Raw genomic sequence first — 22,432 nt, 5'->3', positions numbered from 1 at the left:
AAGGATTTAAGAAAAAAAAAAGTGCGATTTTCAAAATATTTATTAACTGAGTTTTCAGAAAAATAATATTTGCCTATCTCTGTAAATCAGGAGTCTAAACCTCAAATGAAAATATACGTTGGGGGATGTGAATGAGTGTATCAGGCCAGTATGAAGAGGGAGTAGGAGGCTTCATGACAAAACAGAACATGTGTTCCTCATCTAAAGGCTTTCAAACATTTTAAATACATTGTGCAGGCTTAATAAAATTAATCTGAATTCTGATTCAAGAGCCCCCTTCTGTTCCAGACACAAAGCAATACTGTATAAAATTTAACATTAAAACATTAATTAAATCAAGAGATAAATCAAGAGATGGTGAATATGAAAGAGAAGTGGAGAACTCTGGAAGATGAAAGTTCTGGCAACAAGTTTCAATTCCCTGCTGTAGACCAAGGCCTCTGAACCTGATACATCTTCGTAAATAAAATATTATGAAAAGATGCATGTCTAGGGCTTCCCTGGTGTAAAAAAAAAAAAAAAAAAAAAAAAAAAAAAGATGCATGTCTAAAAGCATGAGGATATTTATATTCCAGGACTCTGATGATGACAAGCCATGGTGATGGCGTTAGATGAGGATCTTATTTGCCCTGTTGGATATAAACACAGTTTCCTATTTTCATGATAAGGAGGAAACAGAAAAGGCTTATACAACTGAAAAACATACAAATAATTTTATTCTTTGCTCCTTTGTCTGGCCACCCTTAGTACAGCTAATAAAGAAACAATATGCAGGAGACTAAGCCCCTGGTTTCTCTGTAGGAACAGTGTTCTCCCGCAACACCTCTATTCTGGGCATCTCTGGAGGCGCCAAGGTCTCATCTAGGTCTTTATACTGAGGTCACTTGTGCAGGGGACCTTAATCCATTATAGAGTCCAAAGAGTATGCCTGCACACTAAACGGGACTCAATCTCTTATAGCAACTTTGAGTGAAATGGGAGTGGTCCAGGCCCTTTCTTGGGCTCCTAAGAGGGCCATAAACATCAATCACGCCAGTTCATGGGGGCCCCTCAGTATGATTCAAAAGTCTCAGCCCCTGTGAATAGCTACAGCTCTCACCAAGATTTCACCGCATTGCTAAGGTCAGAAGACGACTGCTCACAGATAGGCTCTGGCTAGCCCAACTCACTTCTTAGAGCAGCGCTCATCAAACTTTAACAGGTGTAAGGATTTACCTCGAGAGCTTATTAAGCCATAGATTCCTCAGTGATTCTGATTGGGTAAGTCTGAGATGGGGCTTGGGAAATCTCCATTTTTAAATAAGTATCTCAGGTGAATTCGATGCAGATGCTCTCCAGACTACCTATCATGAAACAGTGAATTAGAGCATTCCAAGGGGGTGCAGTACATCCCCAGGACAAGGATCGGGAGAGCCCCAGGGCCGTGGATTAGTCTGGAATTATCCTACTGCCCGCATTTTCTATTTGAGAACCAAGAAACTTCTCTTTTCGAAAGAGACCCCCAACTGTTAAAGCACAGCTCTGTGTAATTAAGGAAGCCTTGCTTTGATTACAGTCCGCTTCCTCATTCCTCAGTAGTCCATCGGCAGGACTCACTGGGAAACACCTTCTATTCCAGGACTCTGATGATGACAAGCCACCGTGTCATCACCACTCACCCATATCTTAGCCATTATGATCAGTATGTACCATGGGGCCTAGAGAACTGAGGATAATTATAAGCGTGTTGGCAATATGTAAAAAAAACAAAAAACTGTTTACCAAAGTTAACTTGGTTAATCAGTAAAAGCAGACCCAAATCCTCTTTCCAACGTATAAGAAATCCTCCCAAATAAAACTAAGTGTTAGGTTTTTTTTTTTAAGTGTTGCAAAGGGATCTGTGGGAAAAGAAATAAATACTACCAACAAAACGGGCCAAGCAGTACCTTTGTAACTAATGTACGCCAATCATTCCTGGGGAAGGAGTCAGTAAAAATGATAAAAGGTGAGTAGATAGGCATCTGAGGTTCTCCTTGTCTCGCTAAGGATATGTACCTACCGCGAGGCAGCTGCCAAATGCGAAATAAGAAACTAAATTGAGACAATGTGTCCTTAGAGCTAAGTGTCTGGAATCCAGGGGCAGGTTATTCTGTTGACGAGCTTGTCTGCCCTCCCCTGCACCTTAGGTTGGGTGGTGAAGAAAGAAACAGGAAGATGAGCAGTGGAAACTTGTCACCCTCAAAGCTGGCTTGGAAGACGGACAACACAGACTCAGTCAGCTGTGGGGTCTCCAGTTCAACTGTGTAGAGCGCAGGACAAATGGAAACCTCAGGTATAGTTGACAGCGGATGGAAATCCAGTCTGTCTACAAGGGACAGTTGTCAAGAACATCTCATAAGAGAGCCCTAGAAGGAATCAGAACTCTCTGTCCTACGTAACAGCACACAGAAAAGTATACAGGGGGAGACCATAGTACCTCTACTGGTAGTTAGGGGCAAGTCTGGAAAGCTGGGATTAAGAAAATACTGAATGAGGAGAGCCAACGCTTGGGAAGTTGGATGTGTTCAGACCTCTGAAGAGTCCTGCATCCAACTGACTGGTTGCAGATCTGCTTTAAGGGACTCATATTCCTAATGTTTATTCCCAGAAAAACAGGGCCAAGCTTAACCTCAGCCCCCTTCCCTCAACCTTCCACTGTGCTTTCATAGCGCCTTGATAGCAATGGTTTTTAAGCACTTTTTACACTGTGTTTTCATATTTGTTATATGGACCATACTTCACTTCTGTATTCCTAGCACCATGTCTGGCCATTGTAGAAGTTAAAAAAAAAAGAGTTCATTACTGATAATTTGATTATCTACTCTTTAATCTTTAGCTAAAGGACAAACAGATGTTAAGTTCTAAAAACTCTACTTATAAATTCTAGAGAACAAAAATGAATATTATTTTACTTTTTCTGCCTACCTAGGATAAATTTCTAAACTAGTGCAGTGGTATCTTAAGGCTCTGTTCATACTAAGATAAAACCAATATCCTTTTTCAATTCAACAAATATTTATTGAGAAATTACTATGTGGAAGGCACCGTGGTAGACGCAATGGGGGTCCAAAGATGTGGATCCTGTCTTCAAAGGGCTCACAGTACAGTGAAAAGCTGGTATTCTAAGAACAAAGGTAATCAGAGGTAACCAAAGGTAGCCAAATGAGACCATGTAACCAAACGAGACTTTAGTGTGTGTTAACTTCACCCACTAAAACTCATTTTTTGGAAAGTATTTTATGGAGAGCTGTTCAACATGTCCTGAGAAACAATACAGTGCAATGGTTAAGAGATCAGGCTCTTTCTTAATCTGAAAAATGGGCATAATAAGGGTATCTACTTCATCACTGCATCATCATCACATCATGTAAAGTGTTCAACATATGCCTAGAACCCAGTAATTGTCAGTAAATGTAGCTATAACTATTAATACTCAGATCTAATACAGATTGTGCTGATCTGTTCTTTTCTCTGAAACCTATTAAAGTCACTTGCTAATAATTTATTATTATTGCCTAACGTGGACAGAAGGGCACAAGGGTAAGAGTGACACTTTACTAGCAATAGGATTACACATAGCCTCCACCCAAATCTCCAACGTCCAAATATATGGACTTGCTCAGAAGTCAACATGTCTTAAGGGATACTGTAAAGTGCCTTAAAAATTGGAAATAATGGGACTGAGTAATTATTTATATGGCTTACCATAAAAATAGTGTACCAATTGTTCTTAAGGGGAAGTAGCACCCAACTAAAGGGTATTTTAAGACATGTGTGAGAGAGAGTGTTTTTGTCATGCTCTGGCATTCAGTGGGAACAAGACAGCCCTGCCCAACTAAGAATCATCAACCCGAATGCCATTAGTACTCTGTTGAGAAACACTGGGTAGCTGACATTTTTAAGTTAAAAGCTATTCACAGAGAAAAAAATAAAACACAATTGTTTTTGAAGACCCATTGTACTTTCCCAGTATGCAGATTATTAATTCAATATATCAAAAATTATAGGATAAAATATGTTCCTCTTATGAGGCCAGGCACATTGATGCTAAAACACATATTCCAGATTCATATAGTCTTCAAAATGAGGGCACTCTGAGGTATAATGAAAGAAAAGATACAAAGACATCTATGTATACAGGAGAACATAGGCTGTGGGCTTTTTATTTAAACAGGACTAAACAATTAGATGGTTCATATTTTGGGAAAAGTAAAAATCCTACCTAAGAAGTGGTGATGCATTAAAGATATAATTGTTATTATAAACAATGAATAGGAACACAAATATTTGACTGATTTTAAAAAGTTAGTTCAAATTAATTCCTCATGTTTTCTTAATTTTGTTTGTTTCATTCTTTCAAACTGCTATTTCACATGATACCTTTTAAATTTTCATTGTGAGAGAAGAATAATACTCAGCCAATTCATGGAACCACCGAGAAACTGAACCTACCACTAATACTGTACTATAATCAACTCCTCTCTGCAGTGGGAATCCTCTCTCAAAGCACGTGAACTGAACCATAACCAACATTTACACTTGAATGCACTGCTTCATAAACACTGTCATGCAGTCTGTGAAGCTCACTTTTTTATAACAGTCACCAAGGGTCCTTGCTGCATGCACCAGGATTCCTGCTCCATCCTCATTGCTATTGGCCACCTAGCCCTTCTCCGTCAGTCAGCAGATGCGGCCTTTGCTAGCTCGGCGTGATTTTGCTAAACATCACTACTTTGTTTTAATCTTATACTGTCTCCTAGAAGCCAGGCAGCATTCCCAGCGACAAATATCCTTTAGATACTGAAAAATCAGTGTGCAAAAGTTAAATTCAGTGCCCACAAACAAAATGGCAGGAAGAGGCACTCTTTAAGTTACTCATTAGAAAATAAACTTTACCCTTTTGAACTAGATGCCACTCCTTATTGAGCTTCGCTGCAATGCAGAGGTTTTCTCTCTAGAAACATCTCATATATCAGGAACTTTCCAGAGCTGCTGATTAAGCACTTCCCTTCCTCTGATGTAGGTATATAGGTGGGTTCCTAGAGGGCTCGTCAGAGGCCCCAAGGTCCAGCCCTTTAAGGAAGCTTCTTAAACTCTGCCTCGTTTTCTCAGCTGTAAAATGGGTATAAAGAACTTGCCTCTTACCCGTTTATAACTGAGGAATGCTAGGACCCTAACAATACATAAAAGATCGTCAAATCTCCATGAAAACATTTCCATTCTTGAAATACAGGTACAAAGTACCCCTCAGCGATGTCATCCGACCACAGTCTCAGGCTGTGTTCAAGGAAATAGAACCAAAACATGTCACATTTGCCACACCACACCCAGCATGTATCAGGTAAACGGAGAGGTTATACACAGTGAGGGGGCATTCTCTAAAACGGAGGTCATCACAGTGGAGGGGGCAGGGCTCGGGGAGAAGATTGGGTCTAACCCTAGAGATAAAAGTGCCAAACCAAATCGACAGAGCTCCTGCTTTTCTTTCAGCATTTTCTCCGGATCACACAAACTCCTGGTTTTGTAACCCTACCGTGTACGATCACCAGACACATTCCCATCCTAGAAGCCAGCAACAGTGGCGCCGACAGGGAGGAGGGGTTGACTAGTAACACAAGTGAACTTAGAATCCGTTTGTAAGGAAATGGATTCTCAAGGGCAAGAGACGGGTAAGAGCGCACGTCCAAGTCTGGGAGCTGTGGCAGGGTCCGAGCCTGGGACGCGCAGGGCCGGCGCGAAGGCAGCGCGGGCTGCCCGCCTGGGAAGCAGCCGAAATCAGTACTCACTCCGCGTCCGGCTTCCGGGCCCAGAGACTTCAGCGGGGTTTGGGGGATGTTTGCATTCCCGGTTGGGCTCGGCCCTCTCGGTTTCCGTTTGGAGCCTCAGCCCAGCCCGCAGCGAGGGAGGCGGCGGGGCGGCCCCAGAACGCGACGCTGGCCGCTCCCCGCCCCCTTCGCCCGCCCCCAGCGCGGTTCCGTGAGGGAGGTGCCCGCCGCCGCCGACTCATCGCTGGGCTGGCATCCCGGAGGCTGGCAGACTAAACAGCGCGGCCTGTGATGCAGGCCACCGGCCGATGGCAGAGGTCTACCACTCCTAGGATGTTGCCAAAGGCCCAAAGTGGGCTCTTTGCAAACACACGCCCCCAAATATTACTTCTGAAGCTATAAAGTAACTTAACAATTCACATTGTATAACGGATTTTTTTTTTTAAAGAGCAGTTGAACAGAACTAGAATTCTACTGAATTACTGGACGTGATACATTATGACTAAACATTTCAAAATAACTAAGAAGGGATTTTAAGCCACAGAATATGAATTCATACTGCTATAAATAAATGAATGAATAAGTATATAGGGGAGAAGGAAATGCTCTGCCTTATAGAAGAATGCCAACTAATAAATGTAAGTGATGGGGTTAGAGAGAAGAGTTCCAAAATTTAAAGGAAATATGGGAAGCCAACTTTTCCCAAAGCCGTAAAGCAATCACAGTGAAGACTCTGGACAGTGAGCTTGGGGTATGAGTGTAGGAGGCTGCGGTGGCGGGAGGCTGAGGACCCGAGGCCTCAGGCCGATAGCTAGTGACAACTGAGCAGCCAGTCCTTCAGCCTCCAAGCCAGAGGTGACGGCATTCCGAAGGCGGAGAGCTCAGTGGCACAGCGCGCAGGGGCGCACCCGCCTGCTCCCGGCAGTCAAAGCACGTGGGGTCGCCCTGACTTCTCCTGCTAGGTGTTCCTCACAACCACCTTGTCTATTATCAGTGTTCCTTTACTTCCGTTAAATAAAGGTGGCGAAGTAAGAGCCCTTCCAACTCTATATTTTATTATAATTCCCTGAGAAGACCTTGTCCTCATAATTCTTTTTTTTTTCATCTTTATTGGAGTATAATTGCTTGACAATGTTGTTAGTTTCTGCTGTATAACAAAGTGAATCAGATATACATATACATATATCCTCATATCTCCTCCCTCTTGCGTCTCCCTCCTACCCTCCGTATCCCACCTCTAGGTGAATACAAAGCACCAAGCTGATCTCCCTGTGCTATGCGGTTGCTTCCCACTAGCTATCTATTTTACATTTGGTAGTGTATATACGTCCATGCCACTCTCTCATTTCGTCCCAGCTTACCCTTCCCCCTCCCCGTGTCCTCAAGTCCATTCTCTACGTCTGTGTCTTTATTCCTGTCCTGCCCCTAGGTTCATCAGAATTTTAGATTCCATATATATGTGTTAGCATACGGTATTTGTTTTTCTCTTTCTGACTTACTTCACTCTGTATGACAGACTCTAGGTCCATCCAGCTCACGACAAATAACTCAGTTTCGTTTCTTTCTATGGCTGAGTAATATTCCATTGTATATATGTGCCACATCTTCTTTATCCATTCATCTGTTGATGGACACTTAGGTTGCTTCCATGTCCTGGCTATTGTAAACAGTGCTGCAGTGAACATTGTGGTACATGGCTCTTTCTGAATTATGGTTTTCTCAGGGTATATGCCCAGTAGTGGGATTGCTGGGTCGTATAGTAGTTATATTTTTAGTTTTTTAAGGAACCTGCATACTGTTCTCCACAGTGGCTGTGTCAATTTACATTCCCACCAACAGAGCAAGAGGGTTCCCTTTTCTCCACACACCCTCTCCAGCATTTATTGTTTGTAGATTTTCATAATTCTTCTTGATTAAAATTCAGTTTAAAATTCCTTTTTTGTTTACTGTCAGTATTTTCTCTGCTTTTTTGTTTCTCAAATAAACCTCAGCTCGTCTAGGTTTTCCTGAGACAAAAGACAACAAGGATGACTTATTTGGGCCACTCCCCAAGAGGGATGAGCCCTCGGTCCCAGAGCCCCACCGTTAGGCAGCATAACTCCCTCAATGAGGGTGAGTATGTCTGAGCTCCTCAAGAGTACAGGTTAGTAATTACATGGTTATGAAGTAAATTTTCCAAAGATTCTTGTCCTGCAGGACAGGTAGAAAGGGACTCCCTTCCCTGGAGATGAAGAGGGATGTATCACTCCCAGATGTGCCGTGTCTATCCCAGTCCCTGAGGCTTATCCTTTCCCCCAGTGGGGCCTCCACATCATCCGCATCTGAAAAACTGGAGGGTATTTATTAAATAGAGAAAATCCTGGATCTACCCCCTCCTGGTGAATCAGATTCTTGTGGCTTGGAACCTGAGGATCTGCATTTTAACCAGATTTTCTAATCGATGTTTAGGTAATCTAAGATACAGGTGGTCTAAATTACCCACATTCCGCACAATTCAGCATTCTTGCCGCTCAAAGTGTGGTCGCCAGACCAGCAGCAGCAGCAACTGGGAGCTTGTTAGAAAAGCAGAAAGAATCTCAGCCTCGCCCCAGACTTCCTGAGTCAGAATCTTCATTTTAGTAAACACCTCACCGATTCAGCATGTACATTAAAATATGAGAATTACTGCTCTGATCTTGTTTCCCAAACCTTGGTTATTTGTATACTACCTACTTAATATTTTTTAATCTGCCACAGCTACATGTACTTAATATTTTAAAAAATAGATTTACCTTTTTAACCATTAATCTAGCCTTGTCTTAAGCAAAACCATCCATGGGATCACGGTTTGAAGTGCTAGTTTACTTTCCTAGCACATTAAAATACACGCAGAACTTTTGAAATAGAAACGCTTGCCTGCGTCATCAAACACACCACATGTGGTCCAGCGGTTCTGTGGGTGAGGCTGACACCGAACGATGGAATACCTCCCACAATATGCAGAGTTTATTCAGCCCCTCAGTCATATTATGGATGAGAAAAGTAAAGGCCTGGGAGGAGGGCTGTGCCACCAAAGTTAACACAGCTAGTTATGGCAGAACCAGGGCCAAAACCACAGGACTTCTCTGGTGGGTGCTTATTCCTGTGCAGATTTTCTCCTCTCTAACTGGGAGAAAAGCTGTTTGTACCCTCTTCTGTTTAAAAGGCCTAATGTTGCTAAACAACCTATAATCAGTGATTTTCCTCCAGTTCAATTAGGTAATTCTCCTGTTTTCCTTTCTGTAGTGGATAGCTGGCAGCTGACAATACACTTGAAAAATCCTCACTACTCACGGATCATTTCCCACCTAATCAATAAGCACCTCCCCAGAGGAGAACCAGAGTGTTCGCAACCCCAGATTCCACGCAGCAGAGCTGAGGCATGGGAATTGCACTGGCCAATCAGCCGTGCCACACAAGAGTGAGATTGAAAATAAGCCTGTGTGGAGGCGCCACCCACCGGTAGATCTGTGTTATGATAAGGCCTTTCAGCATTTGAGACTGGCAGTGCCAGAGTTTCTGGCCTCCAGTCCTAAATGTGATAGGTGCTGAGCTGCAGGGGCAGCAAGGAGAAGCTCCCACGGTGTGTCTGGGCATTGTTCCTGGCTGTGAAACTACATTCCTTCGGCTGGAGCCTTCTGGATTTCTCTAGGAGCTACCCGCCATCCCTTAAGAAATTCCTTTTTAGCTTGAACTAGTCAGAGTAAATTCCAATTGGAACTGACAACTTTAACCAGTACTTCTTCTTAATAGCTGTGCTCTCCTGCAGAGACAGTCCTGATGCAAGTTCAACCTCGCTTTCCTTACCTGAATAAGTTGCTGGTTACGATAGAAGTTGCCCGAGAACTTTTCCAGTAACACAGTTGCCTGACTGTGGATCACAACTATTTTCTTATTTAATAAGAGTCTAATTTCTTTTCTTTCTTTCTCCTGGTGGAGGGGACTAGTGCCTGTGTTCTGGTGGATAAGGCTGGATCTTGTCCTTCTGGTGGGCAGGTCCACGTCTGGTGGTGTGTTTTGGGGTGTCTGTGGACTTATTATGATTTTAGGCAGCCTCTCTGCTAATGGGTGGGGTTGTGTTCCTGTCTTGCTAGTTGTTTGGCATAGGGTGTCCAGCACTATAGCTTGCTGGTCGTTGAGTGAAGCTGGATGTTGGTGTTGAGATGGAGATCTCTGGGAGATTTTCGCCGTTTGATATTACGTGGAACTGGGAGGTCTCTTGTGGACCAGTGTCCTTAAGTTGGCTCTCCCACCTCAGAGGCACAGCGCTGACTCCTGGCTGCAGCAACAAGAGCCTTTCATCCACGTGGCTTGTAAATGTTTTGTCCAAGATTCTGGAATCTGCATTTCTTCATCAAGTTCTGGTTCCTGCTAGTGTTGGAGGGTCTCCTGCAGAGGCAGGGGTGGCTATCTCTCACCGTGAGGACAAGGACACTGGCAACAGAAGTCCTGGGAAGTACTCCTTTGCGTGAGCCCTCCGAGAGTCCTCCATTAGCCCCACCAAAGAACCTGGGTCAAGAGTCTAATTTCTATAGCCTCATTAGTCCTCATTATTAATTTATCAGAATTTAATTTTAAGCACTAAACATCTTATAATAATTATTTTGAGTTATTCAATAGAGATATCTATGCCACTTAAGTGCTCTGGATCCTCCAAGCCCAGGACTGCATGACAGAAGTGGTATTATTTGTGCACATAATTACTGATTTTGTAAGAAGTCTCATAAAACAGTTCTGCAATACATGGTCACCATTCTATCATTAAATACTGAATCTTTAATACAGACTATGATTTTCTTAATAATTGTAAAACTGTCACTTTAACTTTCGAGTTGAATGTGTCCAGAATCAAGAAAACCAGGCCTAATTCTCACTGCCAATTGTATTTACTATTTTGTCATGTCATGTGTTGGGAGAATATTATTTGCCTGTGTGTGTTATGATAATTAATTGTGTAATAAAATGCTTCAAGGGATCACAAGTGCTATTACCCCCAGCTTTTCTGAATGATGCATGGGAATGATCATTTTTAGGTGATGATGATACCGAGCCCTTTCAATCTGGCATCAAAAGACAAAATAAGAAATACAAGAAAGCATATGTATTTTTTTCTTCTAATACTCTATAAGAGTTAAAGATATAGAAAGGAAGGAATGAAGAATTAAACCCTGGAAAAACTAATATTCAGGAAACTGGTGAAGGAAATTGAGTCAGGAACCCACAGTGAAAAAGAATAATTGAGAGAAGAATGGAGATAGGAGAAGGCAGTGTCAGAAGCCAAGGAAAGAATTACAAGTTTGCCAGTAAACTAAAACAATAACTATGTGGCTAAATGTGTCCACCTCCCGGTTACACTCCCTCCCACAGCTTCCTGAGACCTAGCAGGGTTTGGGGAGGATGGCCAAATTCTTTGTAAGCATTCCACCTTGAAATGATTGGATGATACTCCTGTGTGGAAAAATGATGGGAAAGGGACTGCTTCTTACCACAAAATTCAAGGGAAAAACAAAAACGAAAACTAAGCATGATTTTCCACAAGGTACGGACCCTCTAGGAGTTTAGGTAATGATAATTCTAGAAACCATTTACAAATGATTCACTAAACCTCATGAGGTTGGGGTTTTGCTAATGAGACTTCTCATTTTAAATTATTAAGCATAAGTTAAATACAGGTCCTAATACTGTAAAAGATAGGAAGTATCCAGAAAATCTTTTTTAGTTGGAGACCTCCAAACAATAGAAGATGAGGACTACCGAGGGCAACCGCAGCAGAGATACATTTGCCCAGCCTCTTCTCATTTCTCAGCTGAGTTTTACTTTGGGTACATTTTAGGGGCTAGGAGAGCAGCTGAGACTCCAGAAGGCACCAAAATACGAACTCTTCACCAAGCAAGTAACATCCATGAGAAAGTCCACAGCCCTCCATAGGAGAGCTACCAGTTTTAAAGGAAAAATGCTTATTTACAGTAGTTGTATAGGCAATCCTGAAATAGGTTAAGGTTTTTGATAATCTTGGACACACTGGAAGATCACAAGCTGAAATGGGAGGAACAAAACTATTTTATATATTGAAAATTACTAGCTAAAATGGTAGTTACATCTTATCTTGCAAGATGAAATTTCAGTGATTTTTATAAGTTGTGAAGCTTTGTAGTGTCATATTACCAAAGAAGGCTCAATCAGAGTTTATAAGGTCCAGGACCTTGTGTGAACTGGAAACCTGGCTTTGAACCCTACCTCCATCTTACTGGCTTTGTGATCTTGTCGAGGTTACTTAACCTCTCTGAGCCCAGGTTTCCTCAGGTATAAAGGAATAATAATTATAAGGTTGTGATGGGATTACCTAAGATAATTATATAGCACACTTAGCAAAGAGCCTGGTGTGGTTAATACTCATGAAGAAAATCTGGTGTGTGCAAAAGTCAAATAGTATTTATAGATATTTGTGGTAATAATGAATATTTTTGGACACATTATTATATGCCAGTAAGAATAATAACATAAATGGCTTTGCGAGGTTTTAAATCATTCAAATCATTGGTAAGAAACTACATGCCTCCTGCCTCACACTAGCCCCACCAGCACGGAATTGGTACTTTGTTCAAAAACTTTCAGTGATATATGGACACTGTTTACCTTCCCTACAAGTCCCACCCACTAATGGTACACCTGTAGAGTAGGGGTCTTTTCTTGCTCAGGAAATGACTGACCTTGGTGACCGGAGCTGTTCCACCAGCCTGAGTTCTGGAGGGTTGACTGCTCCCAAGCTTTGTCGCTTTTTTCTGAAAACAGGAAATATTAGTTTCTATAGGAGAAGACATCTTCATAATGTAGTCAAGTGTACATTTTCCTATCAATACAAATATCTTTGCAGGCAAAATTCAGACTAATATACTAACTACACACAAAAAGAACATGTTTTTATTTTTTCATGTCTTCGCCAGAAGACTATATAAATATTAAAAACAAAGAGTACTGTACATTGAATAGTCCCCAGTTGTTCAATATTCAGTGGTTTGGAGCACTACAGAAATCCTCACATGGGAGTTGTCATTTTCCACCACAGTGCACTCCCAGAACATCATCGCTCACTGTGAGAAAGTACGTGCTTTCTCTCTTACCCTGAGTGCTACGGAGAGCAGATGTTAGTACAGCCTCCACAGAGGGTGACTTAGCAGCAAGTATCAAAGATGGCAATACATCTAAAAATTTATCTTAGGGAAATAATATGACAAGAGCAAAAGCCTTTTCTCTTCAAATATATTCATCACAGTATTCTAACATCAAAAAGCTAAAAACAATATAGGTAATAATGAATGTTTATTGAGTTCTTACCATGTGTCTTACCATGTGTTTAATTATTCTACTAGAATAATAAAATTATAGGTAATAATAGAATAATAATGCTCTAACAATAGAGTATAGTACAGCACTATTGTCAGTGCTCTGTTTAAGTACCATGTGTTACAACTTATTTAATCTTCAAATTACCCAAAATAAAGCTGTTATGCCAATTTTCTGGGTAAGGAGATGGAGGAATGGGATGAGTACACAACTTGGCCACGGTCACAGCCAGTCAAAAGTAGCATGTCTGTTTCAGACCCTATTCTCTTACCTACCTACACTGCCTCCCACATAAGGGGTTATGTTATGAACAGTTACAGGATGAAATATCTTATGGTTATTTAATGATCAGGTTTAGAAGAACATTCCATTAAATGCAAGTATATTATTAATATTTCACATAAAGAAATGTCACATTATAAAATAACATGAATGATATGGTCTCAAGTTCATACGGGGTTATCTTCTGATAGTGGGGTTAAGAGTGCTTCATTGTGCTTTTTTTGTAATTTCTTATATAACTATAACTACTTAACTGTTGAAAGGACAATAAACGAGGGGGGGAAGGTAAAATACACAGTTGCTTTCTCAACAAGGACTTGATATCTTCTATCTTTTACTTATGAATATCTACATTTCAAAGAAGCAAGCGTATAAAGTTTTATAATGTAAAATGGTGACAGTATGATCCAACATCTATAAAATGTGAAGAATGTACTGTAAGAGTTGAATACAGGAGGGGTGATCATGCTAATTAGGTGATATATAACACAGTAAAGTGTTGTATGTCCACATACATACAACTTCTGAAAATTTTTGAAAAATATATAATTGAGAACAATCTGGTTGAACTCTTTAACATTTAGAAGATATTTAGCAAAATTTATGTTGCTTAACTTTGTGAAAAATGCCTGCCACGGAAGCTTGAGCTGAAGCCTTCTTTTCCTTCAGGGCAAATACTACCTTAGCAAGAAGAAAAGACAGAACTTAGCTTGCCGTCCTCAGAGTACAATCTTTATGTGTCCACTGGTTGACCATTCTCAGAGCACTTCAGGAAGATCCCCGAAACAACAGGGTGGACACATTTTAATAAGATGGGTATCTGAGGGCCTTCAGAGGCCTTTGCAGAAGCCAGGTATTACCTGTAGACCAAATTGTCTATCCTAAGCATTCATGCACTACCATCAACCAAAGGAAGAAAAAAATCCTAGATAAATGGGATAGAAATAAAGGAGGCTGCTAAAAAGTTAGTAATTTGAGTGTGATATGGGAGATGGTAAAAGGAGGGGATGGCCTAAGTTTTATCCATATCACAAGTCTCTTTTCAAAATACAAGGTGTATTCTGATAACCATATGTATACATGGATTCAGTGTAAGGGGTTGGATATAAGAAATGAAGACAAGAATACAGCATTGGGGTTATTCATTTTAATCTCATTCTCCAATTCAACCTCCTCATTTTCCAGTGAGGAGACTGAAACCCAGAAAGGTCAGGTCAGTGTACACTGTTCCATAGCTGTCCCACACTCTAGCTATTAGCCTGTGGTCTCAGCTATAATCAAGGAAGGTCCCACTGAAATCCTTCACTAACTACAGCTCCAATTCTCACAATCAAAATGCACATACCAGACTCTGATTTATCTGTGGAAGAATTCCACTACAACACATTAGCTAAGATTTGCCCGTGAGAATTAAAAAACTTGCTTTTTGGCTGAGTTATGATACTATTAAGTTAAAGATAACTGTTTTAACTTAATACACATGCTAATTGTTTATATAAACTCAGCACACATGCTGATTTTAACTTTACCTGTATATAAACTTAAGATTTACTCTGAAAAATAATTTATTAATAAATTCAATATTTTTAAACTCAACTGAGGATATCTCAGATTTCCTGTGGGTATGACCTATTGAAGTTTGCCTTGCCCTCTGAGCTGCCTGAATTACTTAGTCTACAAAGGACCAATTTAGTTTAGCTGAAACAAGAGTAGAATTTGTAAAAATGATCCTCTATTATCTAATATTTATAAAGGCCTTAATAATGTCAGGCACTTAAAACACAACACAAAAGCTTAGAAATGCACATACATACCAGAGCACAGACCCCTTATTCTCAGATTAGTAACCATACAGATTGTTTGGCTGATATATGACGTGGTTCTCTCTTCAATTGTGTTTGACTTCATGCATCCCTCTACTTATTGGACAGACATTTATTGAACCCTGGCCAGGAGCCTGGTCCTATTCTAGGCAGTGGGGATATAATGACCAATTAAACAAACAAACAAAAAAAGGTCTTACTCTCCTAGTGCTTACATTCCAGTAGGAGGACTCAGACTCTAAATAAGTCAACAAAAGCCAAGATGATTTCAGAGAGTGATGAGTGCTATAAAGTCAATAAAACAGGGTCATGTAACAGAGAGTGGCTGGCTGAGGGTTCCTTCAGACAGGATAGACAAAGAAAGACATTTGACTGAGACCTGACTATAAATAAAGCAATCATGTAAATATCGCATGGGGGAAGGGAGGCATTCTAGGTGGCTAGAGTAGCACATGCAAAGGCCCTGAGGTAGGATGGGATGGGTTTGGCAAGTTGGAGGAACAGAAATATGTTCCCGCAGCTGAAGCAACATGGGCACAGGCATACATGGTATGAGATGATACAGGATGCTGGATCAAGATATTTGGTCTGAAGTGAGGTGGGTTCATTATGGCCCCACAGTCGGGTGTGTTTGGGATCATCAGTTTCTTCCAGGCCTTGGCTTGCTTCCTGGCCTTCTCTGAGTACCATCTAGTCCTTGTGAGTTCTCCTTTGCCTCCATGTGAAAAGTTCTCAAAGTCCTTTGGCTTCACATCACCTTGTACTTAGTTTTGCAGTGTCTTCCTCACCCTCACTCCCGCTCACCCTCACCATCAGCATTGGTCCTTAGAAATCCCACTCTGGCCTGGACCACATTTCTCACCCAGCTAGGTCTGCATATTCACAACTGTGATAGGGCTGGATCTAGCCTCAGATAGGACAGAATTAATTTACTCAAAGTAAGTGAAAACTCAAAACAAGCTCACTCATATATGATTCTGCATTTGTCCTAACACACAGGTATGCTGTGGTCTCTAAAAGATTAAGATGTTAAATGAGAACACCAATGCTAGGATAATTCAAATTTTGAGTTAAACTATTTTTCTTCATTTCCATAAACCCATAGACTAAAGGTTACTGGGCAGATTTTCCCTTGCCATTCAATTACATTCCCTCTAATATTTATGAGCGCTTCTTTGTTTAACTTATGTTTTATAGAAAGGAAATGGTCAGGAACAGCTTGCCCTCATCCCTCTATATCAGGTCGCAGCCCTGGCTGAGTCATTCGTTCCTTGCAGGACAGCCTGTCACAGGGCCTCAGTCCTGATGATTGACAGGGCAGAAGTATAATCGTCCACACCAGATTTACCTCTACTGGCCTCTAACCCCAGGATATCAAGTCCCGTCCATTTACAGAGAACTTGTGTGATTTCTCCTGCTCGGGTGCAGACTCCTGAGTATACACAGGTCCCGTTCCCATGGACTATGAATCCACACCTTCTACTGGAAGCAGCCTCCCCCATCTCAAAAGAGGTTCAGAGTCTGCCGGCCAAAAGACCGGTAAAACAGGCACCTCTGCTTGCACAGACGAGATCGATAAAGAACGCACAGATTAGAGCCATCCTATATGCTGCTGTAGGAAGACATGAATGGAATTAATGGCGTGCCTTTCTTGTATGTTTGTTGTGGTTCATAATAAAAGGTTTTATTGAATGAATCAGAACTCAAGTCTTAAAAACTGTTTTCAAGTAACAATGAAATTCCAAGAGCCAGGCAGAGCTGTGTCATTATCTCCTAAAATCTCAGGAAAAAAAAAAAAATCTCAGGAAAGGCCCCTCAAGTGAGGCTTCATGTCATCCTGAGACCTAGTGAATCTGTAAAGAAAAGTGCCGAATTCTCTAGAACAATGGTCCTACTTTTTGACACATGTGGCAAGAATCCTGGCTGTACCCAATGCCAGCTGTGAGACCTCAGGCAAGTTTATGGGCATTTCTAAACACGAATTTTCTCACCTGAAAAATGAGAATAACCCTACTTGTACCTCAGAGAGAGACTGAGAGGATTAAATGAGATGAGGTATGGCCTGAATTCTGTGGCCCACATGTTGGAAAACCCTGCTCTGAAGAGAGAGGCCCAAGGCCTTGAACAGGTAGCAATGGGACAGACTCATCTCTCCAGGGCAACCCCAGTGCATCTAATTTCAACTCATGAGGGGTCTTAGTGGCTGTTGAGAATTTTCTATGAGCTTTTGTTATTTATATAATAGAAAAAGAATTGTTTCTTGATTGGATAGAAAGTGATTTTTCTTTAGGACTAGCCATGATTCTATTAATGGATGCAGTTACTTGGAAACAGTTTGATCCTTTTGAGGTTTGCTTTTAAGTGCTGCTAGGTTGGACAAGAGCAGCCTTCAGATAGAAGTAATTTGTTTTCAATACAGCAATGATACCCTTCTGAGTACTCTACCCAGTGATTCCGACTGGTGAGAACATGTCCTGTTCCTGGCCTTGTGTGAGGTCTGGAGATTACGTGAAAGTATAAATGCAATGCATCTAAGCCCACAGTCAGAGATACTATGATTACTCAGTAAATGCTAGCTAAGGGAAACCCGGGACCACTTCCAGGGTTGATGCTGAAAGGCCTACCTAATGAGTTAGGCCGACCAGAGCCAAATCAGCAGGTCCTGATATTCGTGCATCAGCTGTCAAAGATGACGGCCCCTCTGGACCTTGCTCTGATAGGCCCCATAGGTGTCCTCACTGTCACACGGTGTGTGAGTGTGGGCGTGTGTGTATGCGGTGTGATTTAGGGTCAACAAGATCTGCAGGAATAGACATGAACTAAATATATTTCCTGAGAGTGGCAAGGACCCTGCTGAGGTACTACAGGGTGTCAGGACAGGATATGGAACAGGTGATTTCAACAGCCTTGGTGGCACATTTAAATATTAGTAAAATATCTGGAGAACACTAAAACTCATTAGTAAATGAACAAAGAAGTAAGTCGGTGACTAGGCTTATAAATGAGAAAAATTTAACTCAACTTCAGAGTAAAAGAAGGTACTTCAGTCTGTAAGCTGGGCCACAGCCTCCTTTCAAATACAGCTTTGTTTCCTTTTTACATTAATGATGTTCTTATGTAAGAAAATTTGGATTAAAAAGTAAGGAGTGTTTCTGCCTTAAATAACTAAAGAAAACCCTCGACAATTATATGCAACAGTGGTTTTCAGAGGCTGGACACCAGGCAGCAAGGACAGTATTCCCTGCGAGGGAAACAAACCAGGGGCGCCCTGTGATAGCCACAGCTAACTGTTTGCAGAGTTTCCAGCCGCCGGATCATGCAACAGCTGTCTGTCTCTCTGGGTTGAGGAGACGGAGCTAGGAGTTTGAGGGTCAAGGGCACTCGAGGGGCTCAAAGGGAGGGCACCAGAGAGGAGAGCTACAAAAGTGAGCTCCAGAAATCTGCATGTGCGTGCCTGTGAGGAGAGCCTGAGTCTGGGGAAAGACCACCCATAAGGAGCAGAGGCATGATCACAGGGGCTCCCAGGGACCAGGAATAGGACGTTTCCAGCAGTCAGAATCACTGGGTAGAGGATGCAGAAGAAAAAGTAGGACTGGAATTTCCCTGGTGGTCCAGTGGTTAAGACTCCACGCTTCCACTGCAGGGGGCACAGGTTCAATTGAATAAGAAGAAGAAAAAAAAAACAAGAAAATGTAGGCCTCCTCTAAAGGTTGCTCTGTTCTAGCCAAACGAAGATTAAAAGCAAACCCCAAAGGATCAAAGTGTTTCCAGGTAACTTAACTGTGTCCCAGAACAAAGCTCAGGAAAACTTAAAGCAACCATAATAAAAAACACTCAATGCAATATAAAATTCATATCTGTTTATCATCTAATCAAAAATTACAAGGCATGCATAGAAGCAGAAAAATACAACTTTGTTTTCCAAATACAGGAAAATATAATGTTCAAAAAGCATAGTATCTTTTTTTTTTGTGGTACGCGGGCCTCTCACTGTTGCGGCCTCTCCTGTTGCAGAGCCATGGCTCATGGGCCCAGCCGCTCCGCGGCATGTGGGATCTTCCCGGACCGGGGCATGAAGCTGTGTCCCCTGCATCGGCAGGCGGACTCTCAACCACTGCGCCACCAGGGAAGCCCCAAAAAGCATAGTATCTTGATTGCAGGGCTGACTACGTGAATCTACACATGTAACAAAATGGCATAGAACTATATATACATGTACCAATGGCAGTTTCCTAGTTTTGCTATTGTACTATAGTTGCAGGAGATGTAATGGGGAAGGTGGGTGAAGGATACACGGCACCAGCTATACTATCTTTGCAACTTTCTGGTAATCTATAATTATTTCAAAAGAAAAAGTTTTTTAAAGTATGTTCAGGAGAGACATAGCAAATATTTTTTTTAAAAACCACCCAAATCAAACTTCTAAAGATAAAAATGTCTGAGATAAAAAATACACTGGGATTAAGAACTGATGAGACATTGCAGAAGAAAAGATTAGTGACTTTGGAGATCTAGCAATGGAAACTATCCAAAATGAAACAGAGAGTGAAGGGCTAGAGGACAGGGAACAGAGCATCAGTGAGCTGTGGGGCAACTCCAAGCAGCCCATACATATACAACCGCAGCCTCCAAAGAAGAGAGAGATGAGGAGACAAAACAAAATATTTGAAGAAATAATGGTCAAAACATTTCCAAATTTGATCAAAACTATAAACTCACCAATCCAAGAAGCTCAACAAATACCTTTTAAGAGTGAGGAGCTGGGTACGAAGAAAGGGTCAAGTTGGGTTTTAGATTCCCATCCCCCAAAGATTCCAGTGATAATGAAGTCAACCTGTGGGTGAGAGTTCTTCTGCCCCAGCTAAGACACAGTGCCCTTCCCTGCCATGAAGGTGTCAAAGAGTTCCTGAAGGTTCCAATCCAGCGATTCTCTTCTCCACCCCGAAGTGTGAGAAAGGGAGCTGGTCCACATTTCCACCAAAGTAACAGCCCTCAAGAGAAAGCAGGCTAGGGATTCTCCAGTTTGAGATAATCCGTTACATAACAGATTAGATGTTATATTTGACAGAATTTGTGAACACACAAATACACAAGAATGTTTGCATTAAATGAACATCGAAATCGAAACCCTCAAGGGTTCAACTTGGTAGCTGACACATTCAAATAATTGCTCAAGCCATTTTTAAAATCCTGTTTGTTGAATGGTCTTCAGAAACGTCAACGTTATTTTTAGCTGACAGTTTTTTTCTTTCTTAGCATTTTCTAATCAGTGCATTTTTAGATCAGTGGTGTCCTAGGCTTGATGAAATGTAGTATTTTTCAGGATAAGAATTCTCATTAAAATATATGTTTTGACACATTTGTTGACAAATCAGTTCCACTAGTTAATAGTCACCTCCTAGAATGAAAAGAAATATTGTGTTTCCACATGAAAACACATGCTTTATTGGAAAATCGTATCTAGGAAAAGACGTCTTTCAAAGGGAGGTCAGATACCCCAACACTAGCAATTATAAGGCTGTGACTCTTATTCGCAAATGTTCGTCTACACCATGGTTCTAAGTAGTCTACAAACAAGTACAAGTTGCTATGACTACAGAAGGAAGTATAAATGGGTGCTACCCCCAATGCAATTTGGTAAATAGGATATGTTAGTCCCCTGGGCAACACTGATAAATAGGTCATAATGATGTCTTATTATTAACTCACAACCTAACATAGAAATTTACTCAGTGAATGAAACATCGCCTCCACAAAGCCCTTAATAACACACATTATGGTGGCCAGCACTGAATTTTTTTTCCTGATTACTCAGTGCCATTCATTATCTCCAACTGGAAGTCCTTGAAGTGGTCTATCTCATGTCTTTCTAGTCTCGAGATGGCTGCATTGACTGGGAGTCAGGAGAATGCTATCTTTCTCCTGGCTCTACCTCTGCTGTGACTTAGCTTCCTTCCCTGCCTCATTTACTATCCATAAGGAGGGAGCAGCTGTGCCTACACTTACATTTTAGATCCAAAGGAATGGGAATGATTTAACCTTGTTTTACGATCTTCCTGAGTAAAAAGAGGGTATAATACAAGGAAGAAAGAAGGCAGTGAAAAGTTAGAGAAGTGAGTTACAAAAATTGACAACAGTGGTAAGAAAGTCTATGGAGTTAGCTTTAAGTAGAATTCTGAAAATACATTATTTTATGAACAGTTTTGGATACTAGTTGAAAGTATAGACTCTGGAAAATATGTTCTATCCTGGCTCCACTATTATATAACTGTGTGACCCTGGACAGGTCATTTAATCAAGTTGTGCCTTAATTTCCTCATCAGGAGAATGGGGTGCTTGTAAGGGGTGTGTGTGTGTGTGTGTGTGTAATGCCTACATATGTGTTAGCTATCAATATCAAATGATCGATAGTTCTCTACTACCTTTATCAAATCTATAAAAGTAGTTCTTACATAATTCGTTTTCCCTCTTATTGAACTACTTCTCACCAAAGTGTTAATAATTAATATATTATCCCTCCTAGGAACATCCACAATTTAAAAGAGGACCCAAGGGAAGGCAATGCTTAACTCAAAGTTTAAGCAAGTTGCTAACAGTGGAATTTCAGCCATCAACAACAAGCCAACTGGGAAAATATTAGATGATGCCTCCTGAATATATCTACTTGACAAGACTGCCCCCACCCCAGGGGTGGGGATGGTGTGTATCTCTAAACCTCTTTAAGTTGTATGTCACATTTTTTTTTTTTGCATTCTTGTCTTCACATATATATGTCCTTTTCAGAGAAAAAGATCAGTTTTCATCAGATTTTGAAGGGACCATAAACTAAAAATAATTAATAATCCTTGGGACTTCCCTGGTGGCGCAGTGGTTAAGAATCCACCTGCCAATGCAGGGGACATGGGTTCCAGCCCTGGTCCGGGAAGATCCCATACGTTGCGAAGCAACTAAGCCCGTGTGCCACAACTACTGAGCCTGTGCTCTAGAGCCCGCGAGCCATAACTACTGAGCCCGCGTGCCACAACTACTGAAGCCCACGTGCCTAGAGCCCGTGCTCTGCAACAAGAGAAGCCACCGCAATGAGAAGCCCGAGCACCACAACGAAGAGTAGCCCCTGCTCGCTGCAACTATAGAAAGCCCGTGCACAGCAACAAAGACCCAACGCAGTCAAAAATAAATTAA

At 41.4% G+C, this 22,432-nt stretch overlaps 1 protein-coding gene across 5 annotated transcripts in view; it reads right to left on the bottom strand.

Annotated features, from left to right (window-relative positions):
* The window catches only part of CAST (calpastatin), a 122,289-nt gene that overhangs the window by 75,081 nt on the left and 24,776 nt on the right, over nt 1-22,432 (bottom strand). Inside the window, exon 3 of one of the 5 annotated variants that reach the window (XM_024737670.1) lies at nt 12,512-12,583. The exons of 2 other annotated variants lie outside the window; for them this stretch is intronic. In XM_024737670.1, the coding sequence (XP_024593438.1) occupies nt 12,512-12,583 (72 nt within the window). Of the gene's footprint in view, nt 1-5,804; nt 5,933-12,511; nt 12,584-22,432 lie in introns of those variants that run through there. 2 more of the 5 variants (XM_024737673.1, XM_024737675.1) reach the window with 2 other exon arrangements.

Source organism: Neophocaena asiaeorientalis, unplaced genomic scaffold (genome assembly GCF_003031525.2).
Source record: "Neophocaena asiaeorientalis asiaeorientalis breed wild unplaced genomic scaffold, Neophocaena_asiaeorientalis_V1.1 scaffold573, whole genome shotgun sequence".
In the NCBI taxonomy this organism is placed as follows: domain Eukaryota; kingdom Metazoa; phylum Chordata; class Mammalia; order Artiodactyla; family Phocoenidae; genus Neophocaena; species Neophocaena asiaeorientalis.
This window is presented reverse-complemented; position numbering and strand designations above follow the sequence as displayed.